The sequence below is a fragment of the Toxorhynchites rutilus genome, chromosome 3 (genome assembly GCF_029784135.1).
Source record: "Toxorhynchites rutilus septentrionalis strain SRP chromosome 3, ASM2978413v1, whole genome shotgun sequence".
In the NCBI taxonomy this organism is placed as follows: domain Eukaryota; kingdom Metazoa; phylum Arthropoda; class Insecta; order Diptera; family Culicidae; genus Toxorhynchites; species Toxorhynchites rutilus.
In genome coordinates this window covers 215,124,700-215,147,813 of record NC_073746.1, presented here as the reverse complement: position 1 = coordinate 215,147,813, position 23,114 = coordinate 215,124,700, and the positions used below count along the sequence as shown (strand labels likewise).

At 40.4% G+C, this 23,114-nt stretch overlaps 1 protein-coding gene across 3 annotated transcripts in view; it reads right to left on the bottom strand.

Moving 5' to 3' along the window:
* Positions 1-206: 206 nt before the first annotated feature.
* Positions 207-23,114, bottom strand: part of LOC129777213 (monocarboxylate transporter 12) — a 46,933-nt gene continuing 24,025 nt past the window's right edge. For 2 of the 3 annotated variants that reach the window (XM_055783357.1, XM_055783355.1), the window contains exons 2-6: positions 6,805-7,074; positions 5,397-6,741; positions 5,161-5,340; positions 1,816-1,941; positions 207-1,752 (exon numbers count right to left, since the gene is read on the bottom strand). In XM_055783357.1, the coding sequence (XP_055639332.1) occupies positions 1,601-1,752; positions 1,816-1,941; positions 5,161-5,340; positions 5,397-6,741; positions 6,805-7,074 (2,073 nt within the window). In that variant the 3' untranslated portion in view covers positions 207-1,600. Of the gene's footprint in view, positions 1,753-1,815; positions 1,942-5,160; positions 5,341-5,396; positions 6,742-6,804; positions 7,075-10,013; positions 10,100-23,114 lie in introns of all 3 variants that reach the window. The other variant, XM_055783358.1, reaches the window with a different exon arrangement.

Genomic DNA, 23,114 nt, shown 5'->3' with positions numbered 1-23,114 from the left:
AGAGGCTGCAGTCTGCTAGCTAGAGCGAGACTTTCATGATTTGTGTTATAGTGGCTTTAAAATTTCTCAGTTTTTTCACCTCGAGCCTTGAAAAAGACCAAGCCTCCCTGAAAGCCTTGAAAAAGAAAAAGACTCCCGGCCTTGAGATAGGTCATTTGGAAAACCTTGCAAAAAAAAGTCGCCTTAAATAAGAAGAACACAATGAATGTAATTTCTTTTTCCTGTTTATTTGAAAACATTATTTTTCAATATGAATAAAAACTATTACAGAATACTCCTAGTTTAGAACTGCAGAGCTCAATCCAGCTGGCAGTTTACAGTCTATTAATTCTAAAAAGACGAATCTCGTTCAGTCAAAAATATCTGCTTGTTGATCAGAAGTGCTGTGTTTTCCGGGCATTATTAATAGTACCAGAAGAATCTAACATTTTCGATATGCGTAATAGGAAATGAATTGGACACTGGCATCTATGGCTTTCGCAGATTTCATTACGGATCAAACATATGATTCGAGAGTGAGCTCTGAGATGTTTTCTTGAGGCTGTTGTTGTATTGATTAACTCAGAAAGCTACTAGTACACAATAGCACTTAATTATAAGATGGCATAAGTACCTGTTTAAACGCTTTGTTAGCAGCTACAAAATATGCTTGATTCCTGAAAACTGATTGCACGTTTCTTAAGAAGAATAGATTGCACACTTGAAAGATATTTCAACGGGACGGTTGGATGGTGTTCATTTATCCAATATTAACAGACTTCAATTTCGATTTCAGATAACCGTTTCTACTGGTCTTCTTAACAATATCAACAAATATATTTCTTTTCCTGTATATACGTGCTGATATCATACTGATGGAAAGGCCATCATCTATTTTTCGTCACTTACTTTAAAGAGCTCAAAATAATATGGAACAGGAAAAATATGTACATTAAACCAAACAATTCTTAGAAAGAATAACATTCCGATAAGTGACCAGATGTAAGATTTCAATTTGATTTTTTTTCGATTTGTCTATGTACTAGAACTATTTCTTCAAATTTTGCAGTTATGACAACCTTACCATTTCTCGAAATGTATCATTTCAAAGCTACTGAGACAACCTAAACATATTTTTTTACGAATAGAAAATAAAACATCGTGCCTATGTATGGCATGTGATTAATATCCGTCTGATAGTTTTTCTTCATTTGGATCAAGCCATAAATAAATAAAAATAACTCAAACTAAAGCGTTTTCAGCACCCCTTCCGATACGTTTGAAACAGTATGATGTAAGCTGTGGTGCATGTATAAATTAGCACCAACGTTTATCTAAACCTATAATGCATGATTCGATTGTTAACGTGTAGTATGTGTAAAAACGATCAGTTCACCCGATCTCCAGCATGTGATGTTGAGGAAATGTTACAATCAAACAGTAAGGTTCGATTCCAAAAATTCGTTCAGAACTGTAATTTTTGTTTGTTGCAAATCGTATAAGTACTAGAATATTGCTTTCGGTTTTCCTTCGCACGGATTCAACCAATTCTACTGTTGTGGCTTTTCAATAAACCTGTAGACTTTTCCAATATGAGTAGACCTTTTCAACATTCTTGTATCTATACCGCGGCCGACTTCTTGCTGGCAGCTCGTTTCTTTTCCCATCGGTTGACAATGTTCAACGGATAACATAAAACGGCCGAAATTGTGATCAATGCTCCACTGATATAAAACGAGACATTATAGCTTCCGGTGAGGTCGGTAAAGAATCCTAGAAAGAAAGACACCATTCTTAATACCTTTTTTTCCGCTCAAAACTTTACACAGTACATACCGGCTATTGGTGCACCGAGAACTGCAGCAAGACCTTGAAACAGACACAGTATTCCGAAAGCGTTGGTCAGTTTCTCCAAGCCCATAAGGTCCACAACCAGAATCGAACGTAAAGCCGAGAAACATGCTGGAAATAGGAAGAAGAAAGTTAGCATAATAATTAGAAAATTCTTTTGTTCATTACGTTAAACGGCGATGTCTTAGTTTTATTTATCAATGGATTAAATAAATATTTGCCGGAGAGATTTATTCTGCCCTTAGCCCTTTTTATTGAATTCCTTAGTTTTATACTGCCAGACCCATTTCCGATCTCTTGTCAGCAAATAAAAGGTATTTGAGTGAACTTTTCAAATACTGAACTACACTCCAAATGGCTATTATTATGTGGAACCCTTTGGAATATTTTTTTGAGGTGTCGAGATTGAAGAGACCCCAGCTGCTTATATCATTTTTAGAAATATCAGACGTCTCACATGAAATATTAAAATTTCAGGAACGTTTTCATACAAATTGAGACTTATAAATGAAAAATATTTCATTGTACTTTATAGGACAAATTGTAAACTGCGTTTCAAATGTCTACAGTCTACAAAATGATTTTACCGGTTTTGAGGTGACCACAGAGAACTTAGCTTTTGATATGATTTTGGAGAGCTTAGACTTTTGTTTAGAACATATAAAAAAACAGGGAGGTATGTGTACGAAAAATTGGAAAATTCAAATTTAAATCTTTTTCTTCGTAAGTAAAAATACAGTGAATGCGGTCTTCTACAAAAGTGTCCTGAAACGATTATTGACATGGATAGGGCACGTGCGGCCCGACCAGTACCGATCTGGAGAATAGTTTTTGCTTCATGACAATGCGCAGCGCACACCGCGATTTTGGTAGCGCAGTTTCTAGCCAAACAAAAGGTGACTGTTATCACCCATGCCCCCTATTATCCGAACCTCGCCCCCGCAGACTGTTCCTTTTCTTTCGAGCTAAAGAACGCTATGGAAGGGGACCGTTTTGACGATACTCCAGACATTCAATGAAATGTGACGCGTATTATAAACTCCATACCGGACACCTCTACGAACGTTCAAAAATTTGTGTGAAAAGAGAAGGCTTATATGTAGAAAACTAATATCTAATCTTTTGAGTATCTCGTTTTTAATTTGTTTTAAAAAATAGTCCCGGAACTTTTTGAATGCACTGTGAGCATGATTTAATAGTTTCCTGATGAAAAGAGTGAAGCTAAGTTATTTTTCCATACATTATATTTAAAATATCCATATTTTCATTTTAAATATTTGTGCGCCAACACTTTTTTACAGCCGAATGAACTGAAATTTCGAGACAGTGATTATCTTATTGAGTGGCACAAATGAAGGGAAGCTCGTTTGAAAATCGGAGCTTTTATTTGTTCAGACCTGTCTAATGTACAAACTAACGTCAACGTTATGTCAACTATTCTCTTCAACAAATATTGTTGAACATCGGCGTTGACGTTGATGAAGTATGTAGATTAGGGTGCCAATAAATGTATGGGAAAAAATCGACCCTAAAATTTCAAAAAGTTACTCTATACAAAATGTTCACCACCTCGAAAAAACAACCTATGCCGAATTTCAGCTCAATCGGACTTAAGGGAGTGTGGCGCAAAGCGGCCAAAGTTTGAGTTTTTTGGAAATCGAAAAATCACCTAAGGGGGAGTAAAGGAAATCGGGGTTTTCGAAAAAAAAATTTGATGTCAAATGTTTTAAAACTGAATAAAACGTCGAGATCTAGTGTCATCCCGAAAAAATTTTTTTGTTAAAAATCGGCATTTTGGGACTTAGTTTTTTTTTCGGGGTACCAAACGAAAAGTATGGTTTTGGGTGCCAATCAATGTCCTGGAAAAAAGGTAATGAAGATGGTCGAGTTTCGAGCGACATAGCATGCGCTGCCATAACTATTTCGCAAATAGTGACATCAGTCGTTGTGTTTATATTTGATTGCCCACCGCATCCATGTAAAAATGCTATTTTCAGGAGGTAATTTATCAATTAAAAACGTACATTTTTGTAGAGCTCCCGCTGAATATGAGGCTAATGTGATAGCCTGGAGTGAATATTTGTGAAATCACGTCGAAAAAGACGGATAAAGGTGATATTTCTAAGTGCAATTTTCACTCCCCCACGTTCATTTCAGTGAAAATGTTACTGCTTTCGAGAACTAAGCATACGACTGCTCTCTGGACCTTTTTACCACATGAATAATCGAAATAAGCCACGATATAAATGTCTTCCGTTAAAAAACAACCAGTTTAATAATTCATGAGAATTTTGGCTCGAATGATCATGCAACCGTGAGTACTTTTAACATTGTTTTGTTTCTTTCATATACATTCCATATTGAATGCAAATAATTACGACACGATATTTTGCTTGCTAATACAGATACACTTCGCCTACTGCTCCACCTCTATATGTACCTCATTGGGTGCCAATAAAAATAGTTATCTCGATTTTCATTCGGAACTTGCTACGAAATGTTGATTTGTACGATAACATACCCTATGCAAAATATTAGCTCATTCGGACGTCATTTAACCCCTTCCCGTACGATTTAGTTTTCAAAAGAGGACCAAATGCAAACGCTTCGATGGGTCACGCATCGAGTAACTTCACTACTCTGCTGAGCGTCTTAGTGCCTTGTGATATGCAAGCGCGCCACGAGAGAGACTCGATATTGTACGTTGTGGCACAATCATTCCATATCGAGTGAGACTCGATGTTGTACGTGAAAGGGTTAATGGTGTCGCAGACGTAAAAATTTGAGTTTTTTGAGAACCGAAAAATCACCGGAAATGTTTTTTTTTTATTGATGCCAAATGTCTTAAAATTGCATAACATGTCGAGATTTACAGTTATCTAAAAAAAAATTTTTGTCAAAAATCGATTTTTCAGGCGAAAAAGCGACCAAGTGCCAAAAAAACATTTTTTTAATATAAAAAAATCGAGATAACTGTAAACCTCGACGATTAATGCAATTTTAAGACATTTTGCATCAATTTTTTTTTGAAAACCTCGATTTTCGGTAATTTTTCGTTTTTTAAAAAAACTCAAATGGAGTTTTTTTTAAAAAAATGTCTTTTGCAATGGAGAATCAAAATCCTCCAAACAAGCAATAATTCTGGGTTCGTTTCGGATTTATGTTTTTGAGAGTTAAAAAAATGAAACTTTACAGTTCTTTTGCCTCTAATAATTGAGAATTGCGTGGAGAACAAAGCTTGTTTTGTGTACAACGAACTAATCGCAGGCTTAGAATTCATTTTGCATCCCTTATCCCGTGTCTGTGAGGGTAAAATCATACAATACTCACCAATAGCTAGTCCAAATATTGCGGCATATGTAAACTGATATGCCTCCGTCATGTAGAGTCCGCTGAGCATTGTAGCTATACCGCCCATAGTGATGGCAACATTGTTAAGATGAAGAGCGTTGACGCTTTTGAAGGAACTCAAAAACCCGCAAACTATCCTAGCAATAGTGTTTGAAATACCTGCAATTATGAAACCATGAAGGGATAATGTAAAAAATTGGAAATTATGATCTCACCAATCGCGGACACAATAAACAGCGAAATTTGGGAATCCATTCCTCCCGATACAGCCCGCTGTGTAACGTACATAAACGGCACAAAGAAGCCCATCATCGTGAAGAACCCGCTAACAGCGAGCAGCATGAAGGATGGCGATCTCAACAGGGTCATGTCTAACATAGTGGCAAGTGTACGCCTAACGGCTTCGGGGCAAATTTTACAAGACTGTTCTTCCGCTTCTTCGACGTCATTCTGAGTAGGCAAACGAGTAACAGACATATGGTATCCCAACGATGTTTGTGACTGGTATTGCGGTATGCGGACTAGCGATCCAGTGAAGAAAATATCATCTCGATACATTGGACGACTCCCATCAGTTAGGGTTCCCCGACGACTCCCTTGTCGGGACCCAGAATCAATAGGTCTTCGTCCAGATACGGTATGGCTTCGCTGTCGTGCCGCGGCGGGGGTTACGACCGGTGCTGTTTTCTGTTCTCCAGTGAGAAGTGTACCATTTTCAGTTTCCTCTTCTTCAGCTGCCTCTCCTACGGTATTCAGTTCATGATGTGCGATTGGGAAGCGTGGGGCATGTATGGTATCCTCAGGAGTCATCTGGCCGGCTAGTCTTTTTTGAATCTTGGACAGCTGCTCAAGCTTTTTCGTTGTGGTCTGGATATTTTCGTGCGTTAGTAAGCCGGAGTTATTTGATGGTCTTCGTTCAAGGTTATGTCCACTTCCGCGGAATACTTCTGCTGCGGTTGGGTATTGAGTGTTTGGGCTTGCTCCCATCCACGTATTATGAGAACTGTTTGGAACGGAATATGCGAAACGTCCTTCTGGCAGCGGTTTGGTGTATACGATTGGAAGTCCCTCACCCAACAGTGTTCCCTTTTCTATTGGAGTGTCCTCATCCTTCGTTATAGTGACTTGTATGGGTTGAATAGGCTTAAAAATGCATCCAAATAAAGCACACAGTAGAATAATTCCGGCTTGAGCCAGAAGAGCACCTCTCCATCCGAATTGGTTGATCAACATAGAACTAAGAGGTGCAAATACGAACGTGCCAACGCCTGAGCCACAAAGTGCGATACCAGTTGCCAGGGCTCGCCACTTTTCGAAGTAATACCCAACGGTTATAACGGATGGCACATAAATAAAGCAAAAACCGATGCCTCCAATTACTCCATAAGTGACGTACAAGTAACCAAGGCTGTTTCCATAGTACGAAAGAGCAAAGCCCGTCGATGCGATGAATGCACCCAAAATTGTAACCGGACGAAATCCCCACCGATTCGCAAGCGCGCTTACAAATGGGCCCGTGAGCAAATAAAAACCACTGAGCAGTGAGCTGACCAATGCAACCTAGAATATAAATTCGAATAGATCAATATTTGGTTAACATAACATGAATAAACATAACATTACCTCAGCTTTGCCAACGCCAAAATCCAGCCGGATAGGATCTTGGAACATACCGGCACTGAACACAATACCATCGACCACAATGTTGCAGAAAAACGACGCTATCATCACCACCCATCCCCAACCTCCATCCGGCGGGACGATTACCGATGTGGTCGGTGGTTCTATGCCATTCACCACTTTAGAATTGTTTGCATTTCCATTTTGAACTCTTTTGGTGTCATTTTCGGTGTCCGACTTTGGAACCATCTCGATCGAGTTTTGGGGCGGCATCTGAAAAAGCGAAGAGAATTAATTAGCCCAGGCGCGACCCACACTGTTTTCACATGTGTTAATACACACTTTTGAATTGATGGATAAATATTTACACATGCTTTTCAAACAAACATGACCAGAGTTAAATTATATAACCAAGTTGGTGGTGAATCACACATCGTTTCGTTTTTTTTCAAATGGCACTAGTTTTGATTTGATAGCACTACTGCGAAGATGACCTTCACATCATAGTATAACTTGTGTACCCATATTAGTACCTAATTATTAGATTATAGATTATATATTAGATTATAAGCTAACCTAGATTCCACTTCGGATCCGGAACCACAAAATCAGTTCTTAAAAAATCCGATATGTTTGTAAAAAAAAACGAACGGATAACTTGCACCATACTTTGGACATTTCGTTGTTCAACCTGGAGGGGCAATGTTATCACCTTACCACGTTATTGTTTGTGAAGCCTAAAATTGGAATGATTCTGTGGTGTAAACTGGTATGAAGCACAACCGTCGGGTGTATGAAATGTAAATTATAGATTACCTTTACTAATCTATTCTTCAGTATGCAGAATGAGGTGAGGGGGCGGGTTCGTCGAAAAATAAACCACTCGATCCGGAAGACCGCATCTGGCCTGCATGTGTCGATCGAGACTGTTCACCGCATCATGATGAAGGACCTGGGATACAAGCCGTACAAGAAACGCAAGGTTCACGGGGTAATGAAGAAGAGGCTGGACAGAGCCAAACTGATACTTTCGTGGCATGCAGTTCATGATTTCGTGGTTTCTAATGAAAAACTCTTTGTCTTACAACAACCGCACAATATCCAAAACGATCGGCTGTTGGCGCCGACGTTGGCCAGCATCCCCCCGTTACCGTAACAACATATGCATTAACTAGCGTCATTTATTAATACTTAGGAGATTTCCTAAGCCAAATAACACGCCTTGAATGTATTCCGAGGGGCAAGCTCTAGAATACGCGTGACCACAGTGCTAGACGAAGGAAATTTCTTAGACGAAAAATCCCCCGGCTAGAACGGGAATCGAACCCGAACACCCGGCATTATAATGTGTGACGCTAACCACTCGGCCACAGGTGCACCTTACGGCGCACCGGCCCACATGGTGAATATCATCTAAGCGTGGTGTCGGGAGAATTTGACTGATTTTCTCGATAAGACTCCCAGCTCCCCGGACTAGGGTTGCCACATTTGAATCTGTAAAATTTTCTGAAAAAATCTGTATGTATTTTCAACAAAAAAACCTATATAAAAAATCTGTATCGAAAAATTAGAGGGAAAGAATTAAAATGAAGGTTTATTTTGAATTTATTTTTCTTATTTATGGGTTGCTGAAGTTGTATCAACACAACAAAATAGATCATGAAAAGGTTTTCTCATAATCCTCTGAATTGTATGACGTTTATACATTTCGTTGAACGTTGCCTTCAAATTTTTCGTCAATTTCATCCTTGAAGCTCCTCCTTCAGCCGATACATAGTTCTTCGAATTTGTTATCCAAGTCTTATCTATTACCTGCTTCAACGAATTGAGGAAATTTGCCCATCAATTCATTAAGGTTTGGTGGCTTGACGACATTTTGAGGGTTTATCAAGTTTTGATAACCGGATCACTGAAATCAAACCGCTTTGAAATCTGTTTCACGAGTTCTTTATAGAAGTCACGACAAATCGATTTGAAGATCAGCTTCCTTGTTGCATCCAATCCTTTTTCAGCTTCTTCTGAATCGGTACTAATGTAAACATCCTTAGGCTTCTTCAGGAAGCCTTCAAAATCTTTCATATCAAGGTCAACATCAGCGAATCGTTGCCCGTAGTTCTCCAAACATAAGTTACCCAATATGATCAGCAATAACATTTTTGTTTCATTACAAAGTTACCAAAATTGAGAGATTTCCGATTTAAAAGTGCAATTAGCGTTATTGATGAGCGGTAAAACAAAGTTTGGGAACAGAATAATCGGTCATAGGATCTTCTAAATGAGTCAAAATACGAATGGCGGATTGATTATGGTCATACTTAACTTGGAACCAAATTAATTGTATAAGCTCTTCAAATCGCTCGAGATTTCGCTTAACAACTACTTCCAATGAAAACCATCTTGTTGCGTTGCGTTCAACATTTTCATAAATCAGGGTATTTATTTTTTTCCATTTTTTTCGTGCACCCGTGGCCGAGTGGTTAGCGTATCACATTATCATGCCGGGTGTTCGGGTTCGATTCCCGTTCTGATCGGGGGATTTTTCGTCAAAGAAATTTCCTTCGAATTGCACTGTGCTCACGCGTATTCTAGAGCTTGCCCCTCGGAATACATTCAAGGCGTGTTATTTGGCTTAAGAAATCTCAACTAAGTATCAATAAATGACGCTAATTAATGCATATGTTGAGACGGCAAAAGTTCCACAGGGAACGTTAACGCCATTCAAGAAGAAGATTTTTTTCCATTTCATTTATTTGTAAAGGTGGCCGTACACTGTTTGCCCGGAGGTCATATATTTGATATTTTTTGACAGATAAGGTTTGATTTGATATTTGTACAAACACTACTTTGTTTGCCACTCTTCAATTTTAAACAGTAATAAACAATATCAAACACCGAACATGGAAAAAAATCAACTGAAATATCCAAGGTAACCTAACCATGTACCGACAGGTTCGAAGAACAGACTGAAAAAATATTTTAGGCATCCAATAATTAAATATTTGCTTCTCGTGTTTTGTGTAGAATATATTTGATCAGTACACGTTGACCAAATTTTATCTGTCAAAAAGAGTCAAATATTTGGCTTCGGTCAAACAGTGTATGAGCACCCTAAGGCTCAATCGCATAAGCTTCGCGGAGCCGTTAATTCTAAGTTTGATTACACAAGATTTCAACTTAATGCTATGTTTAGTAGGATTCGACCGAATACTCACGGTTTACTTGAGGATGAAAGGGCAACAATTGTTGTGGGATAGAACAGGTTAGTATTCTGATGTTACTGGTTCTAAAATGTTATGGTCTAGAAAATAAAAAAAAAAGTTTAGCCAAACCGAACCAAGTTAAAAAATGTTACACTGAGTACCATTGCATCTTAAATTTCTAACCATAACCAAGTCATTCTCAATCACAAAATACTCTCTTTCACGTTGTGAGTTCATATCTCCGGCAATTCGAATTCAGAATCTTCAAGAAAATGAAAAACAAAATTATGCAGCTGCTAGATACGCAAAACCTCGCTCTCTTCGCAGTCAGAGCGAACCAAGTACATGTTAACTGTTAACACAATAACACGTTACAAAATACTAATGTGTGATATAATGACATTAGCATTTTGCAACGGCTCTTGACTAATTTCTTTCTAATTTCACACATATCTCGCGTAACTTTTGGAAATGTCCTATGTAAAAAATGTAAACAAATCGAGTTAATGGAAGCACACTATTAGTTTTCAAACACTAAATGCATTGCAATAACAATCGTTCAAGTATCTATCCTCTTTACCTTTTAATCTCCGATACAAATAATGTTCATTGTACAGATTCGGATTTCAAGTACTCTACTGTTACTTCCGACGCAACTTTTTCCCGACGCCCGATATGTCCGAAGTAACAAAGAAATCAAAACAACACGAAGTTATACTTCGGTCGTTTTGAGTTTTGACGTAGGACTACGTCGTTCATTTCTATACCGGGGTGTAAAATCAAAGTTTCGAAAACGAAAGCGTTACGCCAAGCGAAAGAGTTTATTTTAAAGTTTTCTATCCATAAAACACTGCGACCAAATACATTTGGTTTTGTGATTTTTCAATCAAGTGCAATTAATTAGCAGAAAGCTTCTGAAGATTATTCTTCCCCATCAGTAGGATATTTTCGTATCCAATATTGCATGAGTTCATTCGCTTCTAGTTTGCCTTCCAAATTGCAATCGTAAACTACACCATCTCTCGATTCAATCACGGACAAAAAGCATACTTAAACGGTGAATGGTGAAACGCATTCATTTTTCGTGAGGACACCGACTGAACAACATCGTTGCTGGACGAGCTGGACGGCGAGTGATTCATTACCTGACCTGACCTGAACTGAAACGCATTCAGTTTGTTTCGAACTGTGAGAGAGCGCAGAAAAGCCGATCCATCAGGAGGAGAATAGAAGGCGACCAAGAGAGTATCAGCATCGAAAAACGGGAGATTCCGGAAAAATATCATCGTTGCTAAACAATAATCTGCCACTTCCCCTTGGAATTGAAAATTACATTTAAGCGAAAGAGTTTATTTTAATGTTTTTTATCCATATAATACTGCGACCAAATACATTTGGTTTTGTGATTTTTCAATCAAGTGCAATCAACGTAAGACCAAGTCTTTCGGTAATTTATTAGAGGTGCAATTAATCTTAAGAAGGATTTCCTGCTCTACCCGCACTGGCAAACGATGTGTACTCAACAATTTCTCAAACGAGAAATGGGTGTTGTGAGAAAGGATGAGCGAACGCAAAAATTATGCAGACTGATTTGATGCAACATATATTTTGTCTAATGGAAATGGAATACAAATCATATCACAATACAAGCAATGTATTTTGTCTTATACAACTTTTGTGTGATTGTTTCTTTTGCTGAATAGTGTGCCTCCAACGTAACGCTCTCGTTTTCGAAGCCCCCGAAATATTAATTTATTCATTCATTCAGAATTGATTCAGATGTAACTAAAAACAAATTATCACTAATTCAACGATAGTCCTACGTCACCCTTGCGGTTATACCACAGATATAACCCACTTCCTGTTTTTGTTTTCTTCGAGTGTTAGTTTTTAGTGCAATTCAACGAGTGATAACAATAATGATCTGCCTACAGCACGAAGTGTAGGTATTTGGATTATTTTTCAGTAATTATTTTGAAATGCTTATCGTGCAACGTAATTTGTCCAATGTTCAAACGCGGTCAGTCGAAACGTTCAATGTTACATTTTTCGCAACGAGGCTTGAACTTTAAACTACAATCGCGAAACAACAGCTACATTGTGTTTTTTCAGAGTTATTATTGACTGCTAGTGGTTAAAGTAGTGATAAAGATCGATTCCTTTTAAAACGATTTGCGGAACAATGTTCCGGACTTCAGCTCCGGTTTTCTCGAGTTAACGTAAATGTTACATAGGACCTTTTCAAAAGTTACGCGAGATACATTGACTCATTTTTGCTGTTTTTTTAACAATTGGCCAATTCAACAATTTTGTAGAATAGGTAAGTGATAAGGATAAGGGGTACTGTTGTCTCAACCGAGGGTTGCCACACACACTGTAGCATTGTGTATAATGACCAGGGATAGCATCTGGTGTTCGACTGGCTGTCGAGGGTGGGCGACAGTGAGAGGGGACAAGACAAACAAACTAGCTAATATGTCGTAAAGGTTCTCAATATAAGGGAACTGGGGGTAAGCCAGTAAGGGAAAGTATTGTTTTGTAAGATCTGAGGGCACATATTGTTATGTTTCCCTCACAGAATCATTGTCTATATTATTTTCCATGAGACATGAGAAATATCAGTGCTTTTAAACGACAAGTTAGCAATAGTCAATTTTCAAAGCTGACATAAAAACAGAGTTCACCAACCAGTGCGGGTGAAACCGGCACCACATGGGGGAACACCGGCGCCCTCAATTTGTCAATAAATTTACTTGACACCAGCTGAACCAGTTTGAATGTGGCAACCGCCAAATGGGAGGTATTCTAATTCTAGATCGCTATCGAATATGATTCCAATCGCTCAACTGATTCCGAAGATATGGTCGGAACAAGCTCCGGTGAACATCAAATATGAAAAAGAAGAGAATATGTTATTAGGCAAATCTATCATGCGGCACCTCAAACCACACCACAATTCAATTACTAGTTCGATGGGATCTAGGTCCTAGTTTCGAGCTCACCACCTTTTACAAAACGTGATCCTGTAATATAGACCTGTGTATTCCAAAGTCTTGGAAGCACGTTTGACAGAAACTCCACCAACGATAGCCTCTTTTGCAAGGGTGAGGTTCTCCAGGGACCCACTCTCACAATTCGATATCCTTGGGAGCTGCGAGACATCTGAAATAGATGCAAAATATGTCCCAATAACCTTCAACTAACTGAAAATCATGTCGGACTCACTCCACTCAAAGGGTGACGGTCTTACCCCAACAAGATACATTTTTCAAGGAGACTATTTCTATTAATTTATTGCTTTGACTTAACTCAACTCGAATCCCAGTGATAGTTAACAATCCAGGGGACAAACTGTAGAACAACGAAAAAGGATTTGAAACCTCGTTCAAGAATAAAAGCCTCAATTCCACTACCAAAAATTACATCCGGTTGCACATCATCGGCACTCGCGTTTGTTTTGATTACCACTACCACTACCAAAAATTACATCCGGTTGCACATCATCGGCACTCGCGTTTGTTTTGATTAATGTTTTAACATTTGACGAATCAAGGTGAATTGGATTTGATTCAAAACGTCTAAAATAATGAATACTAACATGTGCAGTGTTCAAAAACATAGTTAATTAGAGTTTTCTAGTAAAACTCAAGGGGTGCCGGTCTTACTCCCAGTTCCCCTATGGGAAAATTGGAAGGCTTCCATAAAAACGTGACCTATTTCCTGATTTGGCACCCTTCCTGAAAGACGTAGTACTACGTCAAAATAAGAACAATTCAAACAGTATTCAGTATGATATAAGACAATTAGAAAGATCTAAGTGTTAAAAATTCTTTACATAAAACTCAGAGATGGGTTCGATAGGAAGAATATGGTGCTCCTCAAACAATAATTTGAAATATCCTTGGCACCAACTAAAGGGTGTGTCACATCAAATTGCATCACGAAAAAAACGCTGTAGAAATTTAATTTTTAGGAATTATATCTTCAGCTTTCGCTTATAATCAGATAAGAGTGTATAGATCACGTTGGCCATGCTTCAATGTCAATTTTTCGTAAATTTGGAAAAATGTCGTCGATCGAAAAAGAGCGTCGTGAATTAATCCTGTGCACTCATTTCGAGAATCCGGAGTTGTCACATCGGTACATCGGTAAGATGCTGAGAATCGTCCAATCCACGGTCAGCAGAGTACTAAAACGATCCTTCGAGAACCTAACCATCGACCGGAAGGTGAAGAACGGCAAAAATGGATGCTCCGTCAGTGAAAAAGATCACAAGCGCGTAGTTAAGCAGTTTAGACGTGATCCGAGAAGTTCGGTCCGGGATGTCGCCAATAAGCTGAATTTGTCAAGTTCATTCGTCCAGCGGACCAAGCAGCGGGAGGGCCTGCGTACATACAAGGTTCAGAAGGCTCCTAACCGCGACGAAAGGCAAAACATGGTGGGGAAGACGCGAGCCCGGAAGCTGTACACCGAAATGCTGACGAAGCCGCATTGCCTGGTAATAGACGACGAAACCTACGTCAATGCGGACTTTCGTCAGCTGCCTGGCCTGTTGTTCTTCTCCGCAAAGGACAAATTCAGCGTTCCGGAGGAGATTCGCAAGCAGAAACTATCCAAGTTTGCCAAAAAGTACATGGTGTGGCAAGCGATCTGCTCTTGCGGAAAGCGGAGCGCCCCCTTCGTGATGACCGGCACGGTAAACGGGCAGGTTTACCTTAAGGAGTGCCTACAGAAGCGCTTACTACCACTATTGAAGCAGCACGAGGGCCTGACCATCTTCTGGCCGGATCTCGCTTCGTGCCACTATTCAAAGGACGTGTTGGAGTGGTACGAAGCCAACAGGGTCACCTTCGTGCTAAAAGAAATGAACCCGCCCAACGCGCCGAAGCTTCGCCCAATAGAGAAATATTGGGCGATTATGAAGCAGGCCCTCCTGAAGAACCCAAAAGTTGTCAAATCGGAGGCGGACTTCAAGAGAAAATGGATTTCTGTTAAAAAAAACTACAACCTGACGTTGTACAGAACCTTATGGACGGGGTAAAGAGGAAGGTGTGAGCATACGGGCTTGGGCTCAAAGTATGAATAAAAAGAAAATGCCAAAAGTTGTTTAATAGTTTTTATTTTACTGTCTAAATTTTTCAAAAGGATCGGTCTACTGGGCGAATTTCTACAGCGTTTTTTCCGTGATGCAATTTGATGTTGACACACCCTTTATTATCCATCTGATGGAGTAGTGTCGCGCTTGAAGCAGCTATTCTTGTCGACATTTCATGATAAGCGGCAATCTTAATGGATTCCAACTGATCATTTTCTTCATCAATTTAAAGAAATATTGTTGACTATATTTGTTTACTTTGTTTTACTTTGTTCACTATATTTGTGTCTCCCTTGTATTAACTATCGTTCGTAATAATCATAATAATCGTATTGATCTATTTGACCGTTGAAAAGAAACTTAAACTCTGTCTTACTTCGAAACAGCTCACGTTCGCAATGATTGATCGTTCTATTTTCTGCCGAAACAAACTTGCCTTGAACGAAATACGTTCAATGCAATGTTCCGAAAACCGACGCAGCTATTATTGAGACCACCCCCTGTATCGCGCAGTAGTAACAGTGTTCTTAGCGAAGCAAATCTATAACGTCATGAACTGTATTCAAGCAAAATCTAATGTAAACAATAAGGCATACTAAACAAAAGTTTCAACATAAACATTGTAGAAGCTACCGTATGAATCACTCGGATGCCGCGAACTCGTTTTGTCGTTTTAGCCCAATGTCTAGCATTTTGTGCCGATTTACGAATTTATTATTGCTTAGCGGCCATAACGTGCGCGCTCATTGATCCGTTCACATTAACCTTGACTTTCACCTTCTATGACCACCGCGCAGAAATTGTTATAGGTTGGAAGATTGCTTGCAAAGCTGTCAGAGTGATATTGCCGCAAAAATACGGTTATTTCTAGAATGCAGGAAGCTGGCATAATTGCACCGTGCGCAAATTGAAGCAGACAGGCAACATTCGAATCGGTGTAAATGACCTGTTAAATTGGGTTGGGGAAAAAGAAATGTCGTATTTCTGATCGAAATTTGACGCTTTATTTAACATACTTTAAATTATCCAATTTAAGTCAAATATGTGCCGTTTTGTTCGCAAACTTGTTGCCATTTAGAAAGCAACTTTATTATCCCCCCTTATAAAACCCCCCTCCTTATTTGCAAAAAACTTAGACAGCCAGTTTTACGCAAGCCTCTTTTGAAGCCAACTTAGTATCACCAAGAGCGTTTTGCATGGACCGGAAGACATGATAATCACTTGGAGCCAGGTTCGGACTATACGGTGGGTGCAATAGGACATCCCATCCGAGCTCCCGTAGCTTCTGGCGGGTCATCAAAGATGTGTGAGGCCGAGCGTTGTCCTGGTGGAAAAGAACACCATTCCTATTTATCATTTCTGGCCGCTTCTGGTCAATCGCCTGCTTCAAACGGTCAAGCTGCTCACAGTAGAGAACCGAGTTGAGGGTCTGGCCATAGTTGAGCAGCTCATAATGGATGATTCCGTTCCAATCCCACCAAACACACAGCAAACCTTCCTGGCCGACAATCCGGCTTGGCGATGGTTCGACCATGACTTTTTTCGGTTTTTTTTTTTATATAAATCGTTTATTTTTACAGGCTCAGTTACATTAGTTTAAAGGAGCCGAATTCTTAAGTATATGTTTTAAAACTATACATAAATAATTTTCCTAACACTATGGTTAGTAAGGTGGAAAACCGATTACTCGCGGTTTACTCGAGTTTAGAGGGTGACATCTTTCAGGAAAGGGATGGGATATAAGGGAATTGTTACAATGTTGATGATCACACTCGATTCTTAAATCTATTGTATATTTACATTTCAACTTATTTTACTGTTTATACCATGGGGGCCAATCGCTCGCAATGGATGAAAAGGAGGGTATAAGGACATAGGTACAATCACACACGAAGATCGATAGCTTTAAGGAAAACATATATTTGGGTCATGTAATCAAGGTCTAACCGAGCCAACACATCTCTCACCGGCACATTGGGCTGTCTTCCTCGGGCCCGAAGGGAGTTTTCTAAATTCGATCTGGCGACAAGATACATCTCGCACGACCAAACAACATGCTCGATGTCGTGATAACCTTGACCACAGACGCAGAGATTGTTGCTGGAAAGATTGAAACGAAAGAGAAGCGCATCTAACGAACAGTGATTGGACATGAGTCGGGAGAAGGTGCGAATAAAGTCCCGACTCAAGTCCAGACTTTTGAACCACGGTTTGAGGCTAACCTTAGGGATAATCGAGTGAAACCACCGGCCCAATTCATCTTCGTTCCATTTGCGTTGCCAGTTAGCGATGGTATTTTTACGGACTAAAGAAAAAAATTCATTGAAGGCGATTTGACGCTGGTAAATGTCGCCTTCAATCGCACCTACCTTTGCTAATGAGTCAGCCCTCTCATTACCCGGAATTGAGCAATGTGAAGGGACCCAGACAAAGGTAATGACATAACAGCGTCTGGATAAAGCACTCAAAATTTCTCGTATTCTCTCAAGGAAGTACGGCGAGTGCTTTTCCGGCCTCACTGAACGGATAGCTTCGACAGAGCTAAGACTATCCGTTACAATGTAATAGTGTTCAACAGGTCGTGAGGCGACGCTGTCTAGCGCCCAGTATATCGCTGCCAATTCAGCAATATACACTGAGCAAGGATTCTGAAGACTGTGGGAGGTGCTAAAAATTTCGTTGAACACTCCAAATCCTGTGGACTCATTTATAGTGGACCCATCAGTAAAGTACATATTATCACAATTGATACCCCTATATTTTTCATCGAAGATCGTTGGAGCGATCCTCGATCGTTGGTAATCTGAATATCCATGGATATCTTGCTTCATGGACAGATCAAAATGCACAGAGGAATTGATGTAGTCAGGGAAACAAACACGGTTGGGAATATACGAAGAAGGATCAACCTGCATGGAGATGAATTCATGATATGAACTCATGAATCCGGAGTGAAAATTTAGCTCGATCAGCTGCTCAAAATTCCCGATCACCAATGGGTTCATAACCTTACACCGGATGAGGAACCGAAGAGATAATAAATTGAAGCGATCTTTTAGTGGGAGTAGGCCTGCCAAAACCTCGAGACTCATGGTATGCGTTGAGGGCATACATCCCAACGCAATACGGAGACAAAGATACTGAATTCGCTCGAGTTTAATGAGGTGTGTTTTGGCAGCTGATTGAAAACAGAAACTGCCATACTCCATCACTGAGAGAATAGTTGTTCGATACAACATTATAAGATCTTCGGGATGGGCTCCCCACCAGGTGCCGGTAATTGTACGGAGAAAGTTTATTCTTTGTTGACATTTTTTACTCAGATACCTAATATGGACCCCCCAAGTACATTTGGAGTCGAACCAGACCCCAAGATACTTGAATGACATAGCATGAGTGATCGGTTTACCCAAAAGTTGAAGCTTTGGTTTTGCTGGTCTATGCTTCCTAGAAAAAACCACCATCTCTGTTTTCTCCGTGGAGAATTCGATCCCTAGCCCAATGGCCCAGGTTGAAAAATTGTTCAAAGTATCTTGTAAGGGTCCTTGCAGGTCGGATTCGTTTGATCCTACGACAGACACCACTCCATCATCTGCAAGTTGTCTTAGGCTGCAATTTTGTGTAAGGCAATTGTCGATGTCGCTTACATAGAAGTTGTACAAAAGGGGGCTTAAACATGAGCCCTGGGGGAGGCCCATGTAAGAGAACCGACTTACTGCCGAATCTCCGTGAGAAAAGTTCAAATGTTTCTCACAAAGCAAGTTATATAACATATTATTCAATAGAGGCGGCAGACCCCGAGAGTGTAATTTGTCTGACAAAACCTCTATTGAAACAGAATCAAAGGCCCCCTTTATGTCCAAGAATACTGAAGCCATTTGTTTTTTTTCGGCGTAAGCCATTTGAATTTCTGAAGAAAGCAACGCAAGACAATCATTCGTCCCCTTGCCCCTGCGGAACCCATATTGTGTATCTGAGAGTAAGGCATTCGTTTCAACCCAACGATCAAGGCGAAACAAGATCATTTTCTCCAACAATTTCCGTATACAAGACAGCATTGCTATTGGGCGGTACGAATTGAAGTCGGACGCGGGTTTTCCGGGTTTTTGAATAGCTATAACTCGTACTTGTCTCCAATCATCCGGAACAACATTATGCTCCAGAAACTTATTGAATAAATTCAACAAGCGATGTTTGGCCACATCGGGGAGGTTTTTTAACAAGTTGAACTTAATTCTATCCGATCCTGGAGCCGAATTGTTACTTGAAAGGAGAGCAAGAGAGAATTCTACCATCGAAAACTCGGAATCAAGATCGCACCTATCTTGTGGTATATCTCGAACAATTCTTTGCACGAGAGCGAAATCGGGACAAACCTTTCGCGCAAAATTAAAAATCCATCGATGTGAATGTTCCTCGCTTTCATTCGATGAAGAGCGATTTCTCATGTTTCGAGCCACTTTCCATAATTTTTTCATTGACGTTTCTCGTGACAAACCTCCCACGAAATTTCGCCAATAAGCACGTTTTTTACCTTTGATCAAGTTTTTAAATTGATTTTCAAGGTCTAAATACGTTTGAAAATTGTCAATGGTTCCTCGTTTCCGAAAAGCTTTAAATGCATTCGATTTTTCTACATAAAGCTTTGAACATTGGCTATCCCACCATGGATTGGGAGGCCTTCGGTGAATGGTGGAACCTGGGATGGGTTTCGTTTGAGCGCGAACCGCGCTGTCATGGATCAAACGAGAAAGGAAGTTATACTCCTCCAATGGAGGTAAACCATCTCTGGAATTGATGGCTAGAGTAATCGCGTCCGCATATTTTTTCCAGTCAATGTGTCTTGTGAGGTCATATGCCATGTTTATAGATTCAGAAGAATTCAACCCAATGGTGATGGAAATTTTGATTGGCAAGTGATCACTACCGTTGGGATCCTGGATTACATTCCACTTGCAATCTAACGATAGTGAATTCGAGCAAAGCGAGAGGTCAAGAGCACTTGGGTTAGCAGGAGGTTTAGGCACACGTGTTGTTTCCCCAGTGTTCAAAACGGTCATATTGAAGCTGTTACAAAGGTCATATATCAACAATGAACGATTGTCGTCGTACTGTTCCCCCCAGGCAGTTCCGTGAGAGTTGAAGTCTCCCAAGATCAATCGTGGCTCAGGAAGGAGTGAGCACATGTCAACAAGTTGTTTGCGGCTAACCGCAGCTCTCGGAGGCCAATACAAGCTGACAATACAGAGGTCTTTGCCTTTAATGTTTGCATGACAAGCAACAGCTTCGATCCCTCCAATAGGTGGAAGGTCAATTCGGAAAAATGAGTGGCACTTATTGATCCCCAATAGCACCCCTCCGTATCTGTCATCACGGTCCAAGCGTATAATATTAAAATCGTGGAAAGAGAGATCATCTCGCGAAGAAAGCCAAGTTTCGGACAGAGCAAAAACATCACAATTGAACTTATGAATTAAAAATTTGAATGCATCCAATTTAGGGATAAGACTACGACAATTCCACTGTAAAACAGTGATATCTCCGACCTCTCTATTCAAATTAGACATCAAGAGAGATAATCATTGCAAGGAGGGGCCATGTTTGCATCAATTGTTGCAAAATTGTCTTTAGTACTGGAAGCATTGAGATGACAATGGTTCTGATGGAATCGGAAACATTAAAACACGTGAAGATTTGATCCACAAGGTCAGTCAACTTTATAAATCCCGATTGGGAAGTTGAGCTGGACGCAAAAAAAGGAACAGTTGGGGTTTTTGATGTCCCCTCGAGTGCTGGGTCGTTCGAAGGTGAACTATTCCCACGGAAGCCAGGAGGAACCTGATTTTGCTTGTCCGCTGCACTCGATATTTTAGGCAAGCTAACATGGGGTACCACCGATGGGACTTGTCGTTGAACTTTGGGAGTGGACACATTTTTGCGCCGGGAATTCCCTTTGAAAATAAACGGTGTGCCCTCGTTAGCTGTATCCGCTTCCAATTCGTCAACTGGCAGTGAAGCAAAGACATTGTTTGTTGGTAATGGTTGTTGTTGAGCCAGTGGGGAAGCGCCCTTTAAGATATCCGCGAAAGTGCGTTTCGAGCGTTCCTTCAAAGAGCGCTTTTGTTTATCCCAGCGACTCTTGTAAGTTTCACAAGCTGAGAGCACGTGTGGGGATCCCCCGCAATATGGACACTTATGCTCAGTCGCACTGCAGGATTTCCCCTCATGTTGCTCTCCGCATGTGGCACAGCGCTCCTTGTTGGCGCAATAAGCTGCTGTATGACCAACTGACTTGCATTTGTTGCAAGTCATGGGCTTTGGCACGAAGAGTCGCACCGGCAGCCTCAATTTGTCCACCATAACGTAGTCAGGGAGGGCGGCACCAGCAAAAGTGACTCGAAACGAGTCGTACGGTGTAAATTTCTTTTCTACTCCTTCCTGGGTAACTTTTCCAAGTTGGCGACATTCCAAGATTTTGACTTCCATCGAAGGAAGCCTCTTGAACCTGCCAACTCCCATACTTTCTATAGTTTTGCACGTCAGACCCGTTTCAGATATAACGCCCCCAATTTCTACGTTATGGGAGGGAATAAAAACTCGATATTCGAGGATGAAATGCTTATCAGCAACAATATCGTTCGCGTCCTTTCGGTTAGTCACGACAACTCGCAGTTTGTTCGGTCTTACTTTGCAAATTTCCGAAACAGAGGTGTATCTTTTCAGATCTGTCATAATCTGTACGACCCTCAAGGCTTTACCATTAGGTTTGGGCCGGAAAAAAACAACCCAAGGACCAGCGTCAGGCGCATCGTCCGGATAAACCCTGACACGGGGAGCGGAAACAATAGGAGAGGAATTCGAGGACAAGGTTTGAGTGGGGACAGTAACATCAGAGGGGGGAAGGGATGTCGATGATTGGGTGGAAGTATTGGAGGAATCAGGGGAAAGGTTTGCAATCTTTTTTTTGGAGGGGGGCTTGGTAGTGTGAGTTGACTCGTCCCCAGAAGAAGAATCTTCGGGCATAGGAGTCCGTTTAAGGGACTTACTACACCCTGCTTGAGCAAGCGAGGGGGAGTCTGAAATGTCCATGTCTAGACCCCCACCCTCCTCCATTCTTAGAACGAACGATTATTATCTTTACAATTTTTTTATCTCACTTGTAAAAAAAAAAAACTTAAATAAAATAAAAATAATCACATAAATTTGTTGTTCCGATATGCGCTCTGTTACCCTATTAAGGGAGACACAAAAGTCACGCGCTACGGAGACAACACAATAGCAGAAGTTATTGTTGTACTCAACTGATTGTTGTTATTGTTGTCAACCACGTGTTGACGATGCCGTTATGGTTATTGATCCACTACAGACGCCGATCCAGACCACTGCAGAGGCGCTGCTTCCTCGGTTCTGGCTGCTTTGGGCACTTTGGGCACTAATTCACCACAGAACACACGAGAAAAAAAAACCAACTCGTTGGGGAGAAGAGAAAAAAAAAACTTCGAGAACAATGCTTGAGGAGTGATGAATAGCACATCCAGCTCCATCAAGTTGTTAGCGAGGAATCGACTTTTTTCGGTTGTCGTACGTGATCCACTTTTCATCACCAGTCACCATCACCATCAGGCGTTGATTCGGTCTAAAAGATGTTTTTTGCGTCAACTCGTGTGGCACCCATATAATCAGCTTTTTTTGGAATCCAATCTTCTGCAAATGGTTCCGAACGGTTTTATGGTCTAAGGACCGTATCGTTAATTATGGGTACGCTCAAAACACAGCTTTATTTCAAATATTGCATTTATTTTTCAGTTCTGATATCAAAATATTGTATCTTATGAATGAAAGAAAGGAGTAACAGTAAAAAATAATCAAGATTCTGATTTTCGCGCCAATGATCGCACCTGCTTCTTGATGTCCCTCATTAGGTTCTGGACAACCGTCTCATCGACTTGTTTGCTCACATTTATCCAATCCTTTTTGAACTGCTCAAGGTCATCGGCTGCCTTGTCCTTCTTCCGCAG